We start from the raw sequence: 18,751 nt of genomic DNA on the forward strand, positions 1-18,751 counted from the left end.
ATGTGATTGCAAAATAAATGCAGTAAAACGCTGCAGGTCAAAGCACGTAAACCCGCTGAAGTTTTAATCGCATTTTGGCTTTTTTTTTACATAGTCTGTTCGGATCCGAGAGAGAAAAGCGGCTTAAAATTCTAACTCGGTTCCCGAGCAACTGTCGAAGTTTCCCGGTGTTCGAAGTAACCTGACGGTTTGACCGGCGTTGGATGCGCAAGTTTTGTGAGATCTCTTGTGGGCACTTGCCGGGACTACAAGCACTCCAGAGGCGATCCGAGTCAATGTGGCTCGATGGACTGTCGCGGAAGTCTTCGTTGCTCTGCAGTCCCATTCCTGGTCCATCTGCAGCCGTGAATTTAGGGTCACACAACACCACTTAGCGACCACTGAGCATCGGCGGGCAGGTCATCTGTCCGAAGAAGGGCCCCGACCCGAAACATCATTCCCTCCACAGATGCTGCTGACCCGCTGAGTTAATCCAGCACGTTGTATTTTGTTCGACTAGATGTACTTTATTATGACCAAAGGCTGCTCCCTGCCCTAAATGCACCTAATTAATCTGCACTCGGGTGCTGGTTGAATATTTGTAGTTTGGGTGTGTACTTTTACACGTACCCCAAAACAACACATTTTGATTTAATGCAAAGCCATTCGGTCCAGTCCAACTCTCCAAAAAACATTACTGCAAGCTCTGGAAAACAGGTTAAAATGGAAAACGTTCTGCGGGTTAGGGCAGTATCCGAGCAGAGGCGGCGTCTCAATGTGACACATGGAACGGAGGGGGGTGGGGAGAGAAGTTGTTTGTAGGTAAGTTACCTAAATTTTGAGAAATCAATGTTCCTGCCGTTGGGTTGTAAGCAATTCTTCCTGTTTACGCGTGGCCTCAATCTGGGCCAGGATAGAAGTTAGTATGAGTGTAATGGCAACTTTCCGACTCTTCGAGTGTCCAACTTTCCGTTGCCATTACTACGCAGTGAAGTAGGAGTGATCTTATGCAGACCAAATAGAACAGATTTCCCAGTCGTTATTTCCAGCTTGTTGTTTATTGAAGTAGTTGTACAAACAATGAGATGAACGTACCAGGTTTTCCTTATTCTGTAAACAAGTTGTAGCTGGCTGTTCTCCCCGTCTGGTGAGAACTGCATTCTCTCCCTCCCTGTGCCTGGTCTGCCACTCAGCGTCCACTATGCCCATATATACCGTCCCCAAGTGCCCAAAAATAATACTGTAAGATATATCTAGACAAAATAATATAATATGCCAACAGTAGCTAGCCTGAACATAAATGGCTCCTACAATGGGGATGGGAGTTTAAATGGCTCAGGACAGGGAAATCCAGCAGGCTTTGGAGACCAGTCTTGAGTGTGATCAGATACTGATTTAGTTTTGGGCGGTCGTAGAAAGCTGTGGTGAGCATTCACCTCACTCTTCCCAATACTTAGATGGGAGGAAGTTGCCGCACACACAGTCCTGGGTAATGGGGGAGTAGCGGCGAGCAGGGAGCTAGAGAAATGACCCGCGTTCACAGCCTGGTCCTGGGCAGCTGGAAAGGAGGAGTACACAAGAGGACATTGGAGCCATGGGCAGCGGCGGATGGGCATGCATCAAATCAGGTGAAGCTGGTCAGTCTGAAGAAAGGTCCTGACCAGAAAGTCACCCGTTCAAGCCCTGGACATATGCTGCTCCACCATCAAAGTTCCTCAAAGCATCTTATGTTTTACTGCAGATGGTCGGCCCATAGTACATAATAAACACCACGCCAAGCGGGTCATAGTACTGTTGACATATTTACAATATTTATCTGAGAAAATAAAGACATGCAGGTCTCACCAATGGGAGTTATTTATGTTAAATTGATTTTATCGGTATTTAAAAACCATTACGGTATGAATTTCCGTTCTATCTATGTGCTTAACCAACAGTCTTTTTGCTGAAAACTCCACTTCTACCAAGACAGATAAACCGCAAGCAGGGCTCCCACCCCCAGCGACCACGGGGAAGTGGAGGGGGAAGTGGCGTCTGTTTCATTGAAGAGGTGATGTCCCCCGCAAGCTCCATCAGGAGAGGTGGAGGATTGAGCCGACTCGCCCAAACCTGATCCTTACCGCCAAAGTTGTCATCGCTGAGATTAGTTTAGCTTTTTAGCTGGGTTGCTCGCGGTGACGCATTAAGTCGTTTCTGCAACCGCCGTGCAGATGCTACCGTGTCAGACAAGAGCAAAAAGCTTTTCAGGGAGTTTACCTTGGGGGTTGTCACATTGCGCAGTTCGTAACAAGAAAATTACATAGAAACTACATAACGTCGGACTAACCAGCCAGTCAGTGTTCGTTTTTAATCTTCGATTGCACGATAGCTCCGCCCTGTCACCATCCAGCTTCAAGCGCCATCATCATATTAAACATTGTTGCAATCTCTGATGCACTGTAATCTATAACTTTATCCTTTGTGTCTGATGACGATAGTTCTGTGTAAATAGAACTATGCGCGTGTGGCGGAAACCCATCGGTCTACAGGGGACTTCCCTCCTGCGAAAAAGATTCTGTGCCTATACCTCGTAAATGCTGATAGATCTTCCCTTAGCCTCCAACGCTCCAGAAAAAAAAACAATCCAAGTCTGTCAAGCCTCCTTATAACTAATATCCTCTAATCTAGGCAGTATTCAAATCCCGCCAGAGTTAAGGTTTGCCTTCGATCGCCTATCTTCAAAAACAACACTGCAAATTTAAAACCATTAAAAAATGCTGGAAATAGTCGGTCGGCCCGCAGCCGGCCCCCTTCCTCCCAATCAGTGTCAACGCAAAACTCTTAGTATAGAAACAAAGAACTGCAGATACTGGTTAAAAGGATACAACGTGCTGGGGTAACTCAGCATAGAAACATAGAAAATAGGTGCAGGAGGAGGCCATTCGGCCCTTCGAGCCAGCACCGCCATTCATTGTGATCATGGCTGATCATCCCCTATCAATAACCCGTGCCTGCCTTCTCCCCATATCCCTTGATTCTACTAGCCCCTAGAGCTCTATCTAACCCTCTTAAATCCATCCAGTGACTTGGCCTCCACTGCTCTCTGTGGCAGGGAATTCCATAAATTCACAACTCTGGGTGAAAAAGTTTTTTCTCACCTCAGCCTTAAATGACCTCCCCTTTATTCTAAGGCTGGCCCCTGGTTCTGGACTCGCCCAACATTGGGAACATTTTTCCTGCATCTTGCTTGTCCAGTCCTTTTATAATTTTATATGTTTCTATAAGGTCACCCCCTCATCCAGTGAATACAAGCCTAGTCTTTTCAATCTTTCCTCATATGACAGTCCCGCCATCCCAGGGACCAATCTCGCAGGTCAGGCAGCATCTCTGGAGAACATGGGTTGGTGATGGTTCACGTCGAGACCCTTCTTTAGACCTGAGAACGGCCTTGACTCGAAACATCACCCATCCATGTTCTCCAGCGATGCTACCTGACCTGCTGAGTTACTCCACCGCTTTGTGCTTTTCAGCGCAAACGCCAGTTCTCCTCCCACAGCCGCGGCCTGACCCGCTGACGGCACGTTCTCTTTTTGTATTTTATTTTTAAAGCACCTGCTGGTTTTTCCAAGGTCAATGCAAAGATTGAGCCAAATTAAAACTCCGGGTAAAATACTGTTTGTAATAGAAGGTGCCGTGGCGGTAAATGGCAAGAGGGTGTACGTGCTATTTCAGAGATAAGCTTGCTCCCGCCCCCGGCTGCACCGCCACGATAAACATCCTCTTTATCATTGAGAATCTCCACCTTTGGTCTGTGGAGCACGGCTGCAGCGAGCTTGAAAAGCCGTGGGATGTTTGGTGGTGGCGGCAGACGTCCCTCAGGCCTGGGTCCACATTCACTGGTTACTGCAGATCGCAGAGGTCGAGCGTGCCGACGACACCTGCTTCTTCCGTCTCTTGTTGAGGAGCGGGTTGCTGGTTTTATCCAAGTCCTTAATCGTCACCTGATCGTAGTCGACGCGCATGGTTGCGAGAGCACTTGTCATCTCGTCCTACAAGTGGACAGCACAGCACAAGCATTAGGAACAATACGGTGGGGTTCGTCACAGCCCACGCCTAACACATTGCTGCCGTTGTAAAAGCTCGCGGATTTGAAATAAACCGGGTGAATGGTGTTAGTTTGACCGGTTTATTCCTCACACCCGCGCCAATCTACCACCGTTAACATTTCAGGCATCACAGGGCGGCACAGCAGCTGTAGAGCTGCTGCCTTACATCGCCAGAGACCCAGGTTCGATCCTGACTACGGGTGCTGTCTGTACGGTGTTTTCCTGTTTTCGCGTGGGTTTACGGGTGCTCCAGTTTCCTCCCACATTCTAAAGGCTTGCAGGAAGGAATTGCAGATGCCAAAGTTAGACACAAACAGCTGCAGTAACTCAGCGGGTCAGTGAGTATCTCTGGAGAAAAGGAATAGGTGACATTTCGGCTCGAGACCTTTCTTCAAACTGAGAGTCAGGGGAAAGGGAAACGAGAGATATAGATGGTGATGTGATATAGAACAAATGAATGAAAGATATGCAAAAAAGTAACGATGATAAAGGAAACAGGCTGTGTTAGCTGTGTGCTAGGTGAAAATGAGTACAGACAATGAGACTCAACAAAACAGTTTTGAAGCTGGTGCGACTTGGGTGGGTGGGAGAGGGGGATGCAAGGGTTACTTGTAGTTAGATAAATCAATATTCATACCACTGGGTTGTAAGTAACCCATGCCTAAGTAATGATTTTACGGTAATGAAAGATTAGTTCCACTGGTTCATTCTCTATAGTATTGTTGTTGACATGTACACATAGACATTAATATGCTATCAAAATTAATCAAATACATTTAAGAGCTTTATGAATTTAAAATTGGCTGAGGAACAAAAAAGTAAATGGTAATATTTATTTTTATTACTAGTGATAACTAACATCCCCAAAGGGTTAGTGTTGGGAGCACATTTTCAATCCGGAATGCACTATTGACTAGATTAAATTCAAAGTTTGCTTAAGATGTTATTGGATTTTATTGAATAATTAGGACTGAATGGCCTATTCTTGCTGCTATTCCATTCGATTCTAAACGTGTTAATGCAGTGAGTAGGAAGTATTCTAATGCAATAGATACAGTTAATGTTCCAGGCGAGACCCATGCATCTACTGATCAGAATCACGCTGCTTCAGTTTTCAGTATTGATGGGGAGTGTCACCTGGAAAGGTAAGGTAATTGAAAGGATGCAGAGGGTGGAGGGTGTTTTTTAGACTGGAGGCCTATGACAAATAATGTGCCTCAGGGATCGGTGCTGGGCGCATGCTTTACATGGTTTATAGCAACAATAGACAATAGGGGCAGGAGTAGGCCATTCAGCCCTTCGAGCCAGCACGGCCATTCACTGTGATCATGGCTGATCATCCGCAATCAGTTCCTGCCTTCTCCCCAATATTCCTTGACTCAGCTATCTTTAGAGCTCTATTTAAATCCCTCTTGAAAGCATCCAGAGAATTGGCCTCCACTGCCTTCTGAGGCAGAGAATACCACAGATTCACAACCCTCTATGTGCAAAAGTTTTTCATCATCTCCATTCTAAATGGCTTACCTCTTATTCTTGAACTGTGGCCCCTAGTTCCGGATTCCCCGAACATCGGGAATTTGTTTCCTGCCTCTAGCGTGTCCAAACCCTAAATAATCTTATATGTTTCAATAAGATCCCCTCATCCTTCTAAATTCCAGAGAATACAAGCCCAGCCGCTCCATTCTATCAACATATGACAGTCCCACCATCCTGGGAATTAACCTCGTGAACCTACGCTGCACTCCCGCAATAGCAAGAATGTCCTTCCTCAAATTTGGAGACCAAAACTGCACACTATACTCCAGGTGTGGTCTCATTAGGGCCCTGTACAACTGCAGAAGGACCTCTTTGCTCCTATACTCAATTCCTCTTGTTATGAAGGCCAACTCGCTTTCTTCACTGCCTATTGTATCTGCATGCTTACTTTCAGTGACTGATGAACAAAGATCCCCAGATATTGTTGTACTTCCCTTATTCCCAACAAGACATAATTCAGATAATAATCTGCCTTCCTGTTTTTGCCACCAAAGTGGATAACCTCATATTTATCCACATTAAACTGCATCTGCCCACTCACCCAACCTGTCCAAGTCACCCTGCATCCTCATAGCATCCTCCTCACAGTTCACACTGCCACCCAGTTTTGTGTCACCTGCAAATTTGCTAATGTTACTTTTAATCCCTTCATCTAAATCATTAATATATATTGTAAATAGCTGCGGTCCCGGCACTGAGCTTTGTGGTATCCAACTAGTCATAGCCTGCCATTCTGAAAGGGACCCGTTAATCCCTACTCTTTGATTCCTGTCTGCCAACCAATTTTCTATCCATGTCAGTACCCTACCCCCAATACCATGTGCTCTAATTTTGCCCACTAATCTCCTATGTGGAACCTTATCAAATGCTTTCTGAAAGTCCAGGTACACTACATCCACTGACTCCCTTGTCCATTTTCCTCATTACATGCTCAAAAAATTCCAGAAGATTAGTCAAGCATGATTTCCCATTGGATGAGATTTGGATGAGAATGTACATAGAAACATAGAAAATAGGTGCAGGAGTAGGCCATTCGCCCCTTCGAGCCTGCACCGCCATTCAATATGATCATGGCTGATCATCCAACTCAGTATCCCATCCCTGCCTTCTCTCAATACCCCCTGATCCCTTTAGCCACAAGGGCCACATCTAACTCCCTCTTAAATATAGCCAATGAACTGGCCTCAACTACCTTCTGTGGCAGGTACAAGGCATGATTAGTAAGTTTGCAGAGTGGGTGGTATCACAGATAGCAAAGATGGTAAACAAAAATTACAGTTGGCTCTCGATCAGTTGGGCAAGTGGGCTGAGGAGTGACTATTGGAGGATAATGCAGAGAATTGGGAGATGTTGCATTTTGGGGAGTCAAACTAGGGCAGGACCTTCACAGTGAATGGTAGGGCTCTGGGGATGTTGTAGAGCAGAGGGATCTAGGAGTATAGGGACAGTTTCCTCAAAGGGCCATCATAGGTAGATAGGGAGGCCAAGAAAGTGTTTGGTACATTGGCCTTCATCGGTTAGGGTATCGAGTATAGAATTTGGAATGTTGTGTTACAGTCATAGAAGATGCTGGTGAGGCCGCACTTGGAGCATTGTGTTCAGTTTTTGTCACGGTGCTATAGGAAGGATGTCATTAAGCTGGAAAGAATGCAGAGAAGATTTACAAGCCTATTGCCAGGACGTGAGTAGCTGAGTTCTAGGGAGAGGTTGGACAGGCTTGGATTTTATTCCTAAAACAAAATAATAAGGGGTGATCTTATAGAGGTGTATAAAATCATGAGGGAGATAGGGTGAATGCACAGTCTTATACCCTGGGTAAGGAAATCAAAAACCAGAGAACATGTGGCAAGATTTAATATGAACCTGAGGGACAACTTTTTCACTCAGAGGGCAGTGTGTTAAGGGAACAAGCTGCCAGAGGAGGTAGTTGAGGAAGGTCCTCGAAAGCATTTAAAAGACACGGACAGATGGGACCAGCTTAAATGATGCATCTTGGTTGACACGGACACGCCCGGCTAAAGAGCCTGTTTTCGTGCTGCATGACTATGACACAGCCAATGTAGCTGACTATCGAGGGTTATAATCTGAAGTTCCAGCAATACATCGAAGGAGAACCTACATTTACATTTGCTGATCAATAACCTTTCATCAGAAAGTGAAACGTTAACTGTTTCTTTTTTCATATATTCTGCCTGATTTGCTGAATGTTTCCAACAATTTGGATCAGATTTCCAGCATGTGCAGTATTGTATTTTAAAATCAGTAGAATGAAACGAATCATCAATAATTATTTCTGGCAATGCCTGAGTAAAGCTGAGCGGATGGATAGCTAGTGCTCCATTCCAGTTGCCTTGGGCTCTTCAACAAATGAAACATTTATGATGCCAGATTATGTAAGGAAAAAAAAAAATAATGGAGAAACTCAGCGGGTCTATGGAGAGAAATGGACAGTTGTTGCTTCAGGTCGGGACCCTTTGTTTTCTGCATGTCGACCGTCCATTTTCCTCCACAGATGCTGCCTGATCACTGAATTCCTCCAGCACTATTTTTTGCCAAGATTCCAGCATCAATCAACACCTTATCCCCACACCTTGATACTTTGCGCACAATCGAATATCGGAATCTATCCAGCAGGCCTATCCTAAAGTTACATAACCTCTTTTTCCCTGTTTAGCCTCTCCCCTCAGTAACTGGGATGCCTGCTGTTTGAGGGAACTTTCTGGGAGTAAACAGGATATTGAATTTCCTTAGATCATGTGGAAGCCAGCCTTCTGAAGGATTTCTTTACCTTTCAAACACTCGGGGATGACCAGAGATCATGGAAGGTGCTCTGTATACGCAGGCTCTCCCTTTTTCATTTCAACACTGTGTCATGTGTTATCTGCGCAAAGGGAATGTGAGTGAGAACGTACTGACCTTCACCTCCTCCCACATGTCCTTCTCTTCTTGAAGTACTCGACTTGTGTGGAGTGGAGTTGGTGGAACCGCCATTGATTGCTGGAAGTACAAAGAGTATTTAAGAATTGTTGCACTTTCTGTAAGCAACCCCAGCACAAACCGGCTCCAGTCTGCTCCACAGTCCCCTCAAATTATATCACTCAATGCCACAGTTGTTCTGGCTTGTCAGGGTGCTTCGCTGGTGGTCACCACCTGGACACGATGTGGAGGCTTTGGAAAAGGTGCAGAGGAACTTCACCAGGATGTTGCCTGGATTATAGACTATTAACTATAAGTAGTGGTAATCCGAGTTTCACTGTATCTTAATTGGTACATGTTACAATAAACAGACCTTTGAATCATGGCTAACAGTCGAACCATGAACCAGTTGTGATGTACTGTTATCGACCCTGTTCTATAATGCGGGGAATTTCTGATGTCCTACACACAGACCTCTTCGATCTCTTGTCACTACAGCTCCTACAGCCAACAGTACAACTGCAGATTTCAAATAGTTCTCTTTTAAAGCCCTGAGAAGGATCTGCCGCACAATGTATATATAAAATGGTGGCAGATTGCTGACACCTACGTTAATCCAAGAATGGTTCATAAACTCAGTGATGGTCATTCGCTCAGTGGGGTCCGTCTTCAGCACCTGCCGGATCAAATCCTTTGCTGTAGAGAAAGGAAAAGTACAGTTATTCAAGGCTTGTTTTTTAAGGCAGCAACACAGCCTCACATGGCTGTGTCAGAGACATCATCACCCAAACATGAATATTAAAAAGGGAAGCCTGACTGAGGAAGGGCGAGGGTTGGCTTGTGTGAACTGACCCAGGAGTCAGCAAGGATGTGGAGGCTGTGGAGCGGGTGCAGGGGAGGTTCCCCAGGATGCCTCAATCATTACAGTGAATCAGCTGCAAGAAGAGGTTGTACAAAGGGTGTACTTTGTAGGTGTAGGTGTTGGTGACTGGTACGTTGTCACATCTCTCAAATACAGTACGGGAATTTGTTCCTTGGCCAACAATGTCCCAGCTACATTAGTCCCACTTGCCTGCACTTGTTCCATAACCCTCCAACCCTGTCCTATCCATGTACCTGTCTAATTGTTTTTTAAATGATGGGGTAGTCCCAGCCTCAACTACCTCCTCTGGCAGCTTGTTCCATACACCCACCATCCTATGTGTGAAAACGTTACTCCTCGGATTCCTATTAAATCTTTTCCCCTTCACCTTGAACCTATGTCCTCCAGCCCTCGATTCCCCTAATCTGGGCAAGGTACTCTGGGCATCTACCCAATCTATTCCTGTCATGATTTTGGATACCTCTATAAGATCTCCCCTCATCCTCCTGCGCTCCATTGAATAGAGACCCAGTTTACTCAACCTCTCCCTATAGCTCACACCCTCTAGTCCTGGCAACATCCTCGTAAATCTTTCTGAACCTTTTCAAGCTTGACAATATCTTTCCTATAACATGGTGCCCAGAACTGAACACAATATTCTAACTGCAGTCTCACCAATGTCTTACACAACTGCAACAAGACCTCCCAACGTCTATACTCAATATTCTGACTGATGAAGGCCAAAGTGCCAAAACCTTTTTGACCACCTTATTAACCTGCGACTTGACCTTCAAGGAACCATGCATTTGTATTCCTAGATCCCTCTGCCCTACAACACTCCCCAGAGGCCTACCATTTACTGTGTAGGCCCTGCCCTTGTTCGACGTCCCAGAATGCAACACCTCACACTTTTTTTGTATTGTGTATATGTGTGTGCCGCCAATAAATTGTGTCCCCCCGTCCCCTCCATATTTTGATAGCGATTTCCGTGCATGGACAACACAATTCCCAAAGAGCACAGAATGCAGGATGCGACTGACTGACAGGATGCGAATGGTGATTCAAAAATGAGTGGTCTTGCAGATAGTGAAGATGGTTGTGAAAGATTGCAGCAGGATCTGGATCGATTGGCCAGGTTGGTAGAGGATTGGTTGATGGAATTTAATACAAAAAAAGTGTGAGGTGTTGCATCGTGGCTTGGTTCGGCTACTTGAACACCCAGGAGCGGAAAAGACTACAAAAAGTAGTAAACACTGCCCAGTCCATCATCGGCTCTGACCTCTCTACCATTGAGGAGATCTATCACAGTCACTGCCTCAAAAAGGCTGGCAGCATCATCAAGGACCCACACCATCCTGGCTACACACTCATCTCCCCGCTACCTTCAGGTAGAAGGTACAGGAGCCTGAAGTCTGCAACGTCCAGGTTCAGGAATAGCTACTTCCACACAGCCATCAGGCTATGAAACTCAACTGAAACAAATCTCTGAACATTAATAGACCATTATCTGTTTATTCGCACTTTATCTGCTTATTTATTGATGTGCGTATATATTTATATAATGGTATATGGACTCACTGATATGTTCTGTATTCATGCCTACTATATTCTATTGTGCTGAAGCAAAGCAAGAATTTGATTGTCCTATCTGGGACACATGACAATAAACTTTCTTGACTCTTGACTTGACTCTTGACATGTTGAAACCTTCTTGTCAATCAGTTAGGGACCTGGATTCTCCCCTACATCCCAACTCTGCTCTACCATCCCATTAAATAAAGACTGGATATAGAGCAACAGTCCCCAATACTGTTTGATAGGGAACTTTATTTACTCTGCTCAAATATATCTGAATCTGACAGCATGAGCAAATCCATGGCTACAAGTGGTACACATCTGGTGACAATGGGTTTAACTTGCATCCAGTTACCTTCCTCAGAGACATCTGACCATTCCGGGTTTGGAAACTCGTATTGTCCCATTCGGATCCTTTTCTTCATCCCAGGTGAGATGGCTAGGCCATGATTTGAGTAGAACGGAGGGTAGCCACATAGCCTGTGGGCAGAGGTACCTTGATTAGCACTGTGCCCAGAAGAAAACGATTTTGTTTCCTGAAATCATTTCCCATCTCTTCCTATGGAGCTTAATGTTGTAGAGGAGCAGGTGGACAGACACGGGTAACCTACAGATGACCCACTCAATGGACTGATCTTTGTTCAAATGCATAGATAGAGGAGGTCAAGAAGCTGCTCAATTTGATCAGAATTGACCTCAAACCAAACCTGATGTTCACCTTGCAGAACTGTTCAGAAAGGTTCACTGCTGAGCAGCTAGGCAGAGGAGCAGAGTGGGCCTACATGGACAGAGGCCTGGACCAACAAACCTTGAGCAGAGTTCGTCCCACCATGGCAGCCGTGGAAATGCTGATATTGATTAACTTACTGAATTGTTGTTCAAAACCCATAAGGTTCACTAATGAGATTCAAGACAAAGACCTGCTCCTTCAGTGGGCCATGTGACATCAGGCATCCAGCAATGTGGTACTGTGACTGGCTAAGCAAATGCTCAATTGTGCTGTGATTGTTGAATTAAAGCAGAGAAAGAGTAAAGCCAGAGGGACCGCCCTATATCGACCCAGGCCCAGAATTCAGACATGGCGTACTTAACCCTTGCAAGGTCCTCCTAACAAGTATCTGGAGACTGGAGGATAAACTGGGAGAGGTGCTTCATAGACTAGTTGCTTGAGAACGGCAAAATGTACAGAACCATATCTTCCAGAATGGGCCAGAATACGCATCATTGTAACCAGGCTAGAGGATCAACACAGATTCAGTAGAGAGTGCACCTTGCTTTGAATTTTCACCCATTGCAAAGTGAGGTTACATTTAGTTCAAAGATTTAGGCACAGCAGGACCCATTTAACATTCTGGCATTTCATAGCAATCGTTAAAATTTCTACTGAGACCTGCATTATATGCTTGCTGCCTTTGAACAGTATTTTTAGCTACATTCAAACCAGAAAATCTTAAACATGCTGTGCCTAAAGTACATAATAGTCACAAACTTTAATGTGCATAGCACGCTTTTCATATGACAAAGAGGAACTTAAGGAAGGAAAACACTATTTCAGTTTATTCAATCCCAACTGTGATGATTTCACCCAAAAGTTTCAGAAAAGTTGGCATTAGCACACATAATTTTAGGCATACGCTGATGTGCAATACTCTGAAAATTTGTGTCAATAGTTATGTTGAAACCACAACTGTTTCAACATAACTGTAACTCAGGAAATTCCAGGTCACCGCGTTATATACATTAATGTTTACTATCTATCAAATGAACGTATGCTGCATTACTTCACTAATATCTCGCTTTTAAAAAATGTTTATGAAAAAAAATTGAAGGGAGATAACTAAAAAGCAGAAAGAAAAGCTACTTACAGAATGTACATGATGACTCCCAAGGACCACATGTCACACGACTTATCGTACTTTTCTGGGCCCAGGACCTCTGGAGCTGCAAGGACACAAGAATGGGAATAGAATCCAGGGCAAGGCTGAACAAAACAGATGTGAAATGAAAATAATGATAGAAGATATCCTTAAGAGGAATGGAAGTTTGCAGTACACCCTCGCCAACGGTAAACCTAGATTGATTACAGCTGTCATCTTGTATATTATCTAGGTATGGGTGAATATATTTTCTAAAATCGAGTGTCATATCTATGAATGCAAAGCGAATTATTATATTTATGGGATGTATTATGTCAACCTTGCCTTATAGCAAGATGCTAAGATCGTTGGAAGTTTTGATAGGTTTACTGAGAAGCTGCTTCTTGCAGCGCAACTTGCACTGTTCAATTTCTTGAGTATTCAAACATCAGTAAATCGTAAATTAATTTTTGGTTTCAATTGAGCAACGTACTCAGTCCCATCTGGCACCCTGCCCTCGACGAAGATCCAAAAATAATCACAATAAGAAATGATCTGCCCTTTTTGAAATCACCTCCTCAGGCAGAGTTTCTAACGGTTTGGATCGGGCGCCGCTCCGAGAGGCCGAGTGCACGGACTGGACGCGACACCAACGGCCGACCCTGCAATACCGCCAGGACAACTGCCCTTCATGGCAAGGTTAAGAACTTTGCACTAATAACAACTGGGACTTGAAAAAGGTGCCAAAATCTGGCGACTCTTGTATACTGTTTCAGTGTACTATTCTTATACACTTGTACTGAATCTAAGATGTGCTTATAGTTAAACTTGTACTGAACTCTATGCAAAAAAGATCTCACTGTACCTCAGTACATGTGACAATTAAAGTACCATTGACCTGGAAAAGACTATACATGATTACAATCAAGGCATCTACAGTGCATCGATAAAGGATAAAAGTACAACATTTAGGTCATGGCGATATTCTTAACATCATTATCAGCAAATAAATTTTAATAACTTAGTCTTCCCCTGCAGAGGGCCCACGGAACTGATTGTACTGTGGTGGTTTCTCAGTTATAGGATACATAGGCTCTGGGGATCTCCTTAAAGTGGTCTCCCCATCAAGGACCCAAATATGACGTGATAATGAGATTGCTGATATTACAACCACGAGGACAGTAGGTCCAACATCCCATTACTGTCCAAAGTCAAGAAGGCGAATAGACTTGGTTGATAAACATGCCCTTCCAAGTGACAAAGATGCCCTGTACAAAGTCAGATGTGACTACACTAGAAACCCAACCACTGTCATATGCTCCTCCGAGGTTAGATTCCACACCTCGGAAAATATCACATTCTGAATTCAAATTTTTTATAATGAGGCTGATTATAGTGACTGACTGCTAGGACAGAGAGAGGCCGACAAGTCTTCCAAGGTCTAACAGTTGTATCCTCCGTAGCCCACATTTTCTACTCCTGATGCTTCCCATTGTCATATTAAACTCTGCTCATTTGCTGTCTAATTCTTTGGAAATCCCTATAGTTCAGTATCTGGCTCACTGAGCAGTTTTTGTTGCTTTCCCTTTCCACTCACTGTGCCCTGGTTCCCACTCTCCCTCTAACACACCAGGCCCCATTTCCTGTGCTTCCTCTAATGTACCGTGAACATGGTTTTTGCTCTCATTTTAACATATCGGGGTCCAGTCCCAAACTAACTCTTCTGGATGGGAGCTGGGTTCCCAAACTGTCTAAAATACAAGGACCCCAGTTCATGCTCTCCCTCAGCTCCTACTCACCCTTTAACACACCGGGGCCTCATTGGTAATCCGTCTAACGGATCGAGTCCTCATTCCATAATCCATCAATTAGGACCACGGTTTTTACTCTCCCTTTAACACACCAGGATCCTGGGACTCCAGTTCTCTCTCTCCCTCTTATGCACCAAGACCCTGGAATCCATACTCCCTCTAATACGCCCAGACCACAGTTCCTGTGTGGCAATTGGATAGCATCCAGTAAATTTAGGACCAGTTTATCATGTTTAATAACATCCTGCTGATGTGATGAATTCTCTATTTTTCCATAACTGTCCAAACGCATAGCACGAATCGGTGTAGATATCAGCAGTTTTATCTTTTGCCAATATGCAGCCACAGGCCAGGGCATACAGCTCAACTGCCTCCGATCTCTAATACACTTGAACCACAATTCCTGTTCCCCTCCAATGCACCCAGGTCACACTTCCTGTTCTCCCTTTTATGCATTGAAATCCCAGTTCCTCACTCCCTTTCAACTCACCCCATTTACTAGAAAATCTATTGTCACACTGTTAAACAATCATAAAATAACCAAATTAGAAGAGTGTGGAGGTAATAATGGAAATAACATTCACTGGTCTAAAAATTCTGTCAGCCCACTTTCCCCGAAGTTTCAAGCATGCTGATAACCAGAACTTTGAGAGAGGTAAATGTAGAAATGGAGATCTCAAGTACTGACACCATTGAAATGGAGATATCAAGTACTGACTTCCAGTTCTAAGTATGTAAACTCTACTGCATCTTGCAATGAAATCAACACCCATCATAATCCCTTATATAACTCTTCACTGAGGCAATAAAACATTGGAATCTCCTGTATTCTCCTTTGTAAAGTCTCTAGGCTCTAAGAGCCCAATTGCAATGTTACGAATCATTCATTTCTAACTTATTTATTTATATAACGTCATTTTTATTATCAGGCATAGTTGGCAAGATTACCCCATTGCGTGGCAATCCAACATCTTGAAGCACTACAAGGCCATATGAATGCATGGGAGAAATAGGTCACGTTTCAGGAGTTTATTGGGCTTTTTATTATGCTGTTTTCATAGGTAGTGGGTAGTGTTTTTCACTGTGGGTCCTGCCTTTTAATTAAGACGGGTTTAGCACTCAAACCCTAACACAATTGGTCACTTGTTTCTATGTTCATGGAACTTGCTGCTTTCCTCGATAGATATACATAAAGTATGAAAAAAACTGTCTTGGCACTCACCAACATAGTACGGTGTGTAGCAGGGTGTTGCTAGGGAGTTGTGAAGCGTTGTTTCTTTGGCAAATCCAAAATCTGTAAGCTTGAGGATTGCATTGAAATCTTTTGCTGTGTACAACAAGTTTTCTGGCTGCAAAATTCAAATAAATATCAAGAGTATGACAATAAACCGTGTTTGAAAGAAAGAGCAGCTATCTAAATTTCAAAGAGCCACATGGCATCTTTAGATTTTTAATCATTAGCACAAATCATCAATTTTTGATTTAATAAATAATCTGCCTGGAGGTTTTTGGATAGTTGCTCATCCCAACTTTCAGAAGTATCCAAACTGCACAGGAATGGCTAGGAAGGACCTAATTACTGTTTTGTAGTGTGATCTGAGGGAATATTAGGAAATATTTTGTTTTTGTTGTAAAATAATATCACTGTGTCATTAGCATCCCCTTAACATTGATCGGGACCCTTTCAGGTCTCATCTACAGGACGGACCTTCCAAAATCTCCATCATTGTGAAATATAACATCAGGCAAGTTTATAAACATGTCCTGGGATGGAACTCACACCATAACTACATGAATAGCCTTGACTGAACCCTATACAGGACACTCCATTAACTAAACTCCCAAAAAACATCTGCAATTGGGTAAAGAACAGGTAGTTCTGCTTAATAGTTACATTCCTGAGAAACCTCACGTTATAGAAAACCATGTCATAAAAAAAATTGTATCAATGGGGAATTGGGGTTAGGGGCTAGAGTTGCAATTGCCAATTTTAGACTTGCAATAACATTTTGTTTCTCAGCAGGATTTTCAATATTAAGGACCATTTCAGCAACAATGTTTATTTATATTACTACAAGTTAAAAATACTAATGTCTGTTTATAACATTCTTTAGTAGAGTATCTTTGACGATGCTTGTCAATTTCAAAAGGCACTCGTAGTTAAAATAGCAGCTTATTCTTAAGAGACGATGATGTCTGATTATTGTGGGGTTACATGGAAACAAATTTCCCTCCCTAGACTTTTTTTCACCCTCATCACAGATTTTTTTCTGCATGCCAATTTTCAAAGTAACTTTTAAGCGATTCTCTATTTCCTGATCGAAATTGTATCATAATCATATCATCTGCATTTTATTCATTTCATGTTATGGAAATATGCATTAAAGCAGAAATACTTGAATAACAAAGCTCCTCACATAGGTGTGATCAGAGAAAAAACTGGCACCTAGTCACATAAGGATTTATGAGGATGGATAATTTATGAGCTGATTTAAGGAACATGTAAATGATTGATGAAGAGATTTAGGGCAAGAGCATCATAGGATGTTGATGGCAAGAGGAACAACAAAGCAAGTCAGGGATTCATGAGCCACAGGAAGGGGGGGGGGGGGGAGGTGGGGACACTTTCAGAGCTGTGTAGTGCCAGTGACAACTACAGAAGAAGGGAAGTTTGAGCAGTCATTATGAGAATTTTAAATCTGAGGCATTGTTGGAAAGTGAAACTGTTGCAGGCGATCAAGCATAAATCAAGCACAAAGAACATGTTTCCACATTGTATCTGTAAAGTCTAAAGTAAAGCCTAGATGCATTGGATCTAGTAATATGTATTGGATTCACAGTGACATGGATGCATGGATTCAGAACTGGCTTACTCATAGAAGACAAGGTTGTGGTAGAAAGATAATATTCATGCAGGAGGCCTGTGTCCAGTGATGTTATACAGGAATATGTGCTGGGGTGGGACCTCTGTTGTTTGTGATATGTACAGAGAAGTTATTAAAAAGTAAATGTAGATGGGTTAATTAGTAAGTTTGCAGATGATATCAAGATTGCTGGGGTCATGGACTGTGAGGAGGGCTATCAGGTAGACAATGGGATATAGATCAGGTACAGAAACAGGCGGAAAAATGACAGATGGAGTTTAATCTGATGGAGTTTAATCTGAGCAAGTACAAGGTGTTGCACCTGCGAGGTCAAATGTAAGGCAAAAATATACAATTAATGGTATGACCCTCAACAGCATTAAAGCACAGAGAGTTCTTGCTCCCTGAAAGCAGCAATACAAATAGACAGCAGGGTAAAGAAAGTATATGGTAAACATGTCGTCATATGTTGGGATATTGAGTACAAAAATCCGGATGCTGCTTTATGGGACATTGGTTAGGTCACATTTGGAATATTGCGTGCAGTTCTGATCGCCCCAGTACAGGAAAGATGTGGAGGCTTTGGAAAGGATGCAGCTGAGGTTTACCATAATGTTGCCTGGATAACGGGACATTAGCTACAGGGAGAGGTTGGACAGACTTGGATTGTTTTCTCTGGAACACCAGAGATTGAGTGGATACCTGATAGGTGTATAAAATTATGAGTTTCATAGATGGGGAGACGGTCAGAATATTTTCCCACGATGTAAAAATCCAACACTAGAGGGCATAGCTTTAAGGTGAGTGGGAAAGTTTAAAGGAGATGTGGCAACTTTGTTAGACAGACGGTGGTGAGCGCCGGAATGTGCTGCCAGGGTTGGTGGCTGAGGCAGATATGATAGAGGCATTTAAGGCGTTTGGATATGCATGGAATGGAGGAATATGGATTATGCGCAGGTGGCTAAGAGATGGTCTTGGCTTCAAGTTTGGCATAGACATTGTGGGCCAAAGGGCTTGTTTTAACGCTGTATTGTTCTATGTTCGATGATCTAGGTAGATCATCTGAGATAGTAACACCCAAGAATTTCAATTTTGCCACAACATGTCAACAACAGATACTATCTTAGTGACTTTCTATTCTTGGGACTGGAACTCATACGACAAGCTGCTCTTCATTGACAAGAGCTCGGCATTAAAATTATCATTCTCTCAAAACACATCTTTTTTTTTACTAATTATGTTTTTGCACTGATGTCTTGCTTTTTGC

At 43.4% G+C, this 18,751-nt stretch overlaps 1 protein-coding gene across 1 annotated transcript in view; it reads right to left on the reverse strand.

The window, feature by feature from the left end:
- Window positions 1-1,007: 1,007 nt before the first annotated feature.
- The window catches only part of LOC129704584 (MAP kinase-activated protein kinase 2-like), a 45,644-nt gene continuing 27,900 nt past the window's right edge, over window positions 1,008-18,751 (reverse strand). The window contains exons 5-10 of the mRNA XM_055647804.1: window positions 15,843-15,969; window positions 12,819-12,894; window positions 11,309-11,433; window positions 9,127-9,212; window positions 8,517-8,597; window positions 1,008-4,007 (exon numbers count right to left, since the gene is read on the reverse strand). Coding sequence (XP_055503779.1) covers window positions 3,852-4,007; window positions 8,517-8,597; window positions 9,127-9,212; window positions 11,309-11,433; window positions 12,819-12,894; window positions 15,843-15,969 — 651 coding nt within the window. The 3' untranslated portion in view covers window positions 1,008-3,851. The remainder of the gene's footprint in view (window positions 4,008-8,516; window positions 8,598-9,126; window positions 9,213-11,308; window positions 11,434-12,818; window positions 12,895-15,842; window positions 15,970-18,751) is intronic.

This window comes from Leucoraja erinacea, chromosome 16, assembly GCF_028641065.1.
Source record: "Leucoraja erinacea ecotype New England chromosome 16, Leri_hhj_1, whole genome shotgun sequence".
NCBI classification, from domain to species: domain Eukaryota; kingdom Metazoa; phylum Chordata; class Chondrichthyes; order Rajiformes; family Rajidae; genus Leucoraja; species Leucoraja erinaceus.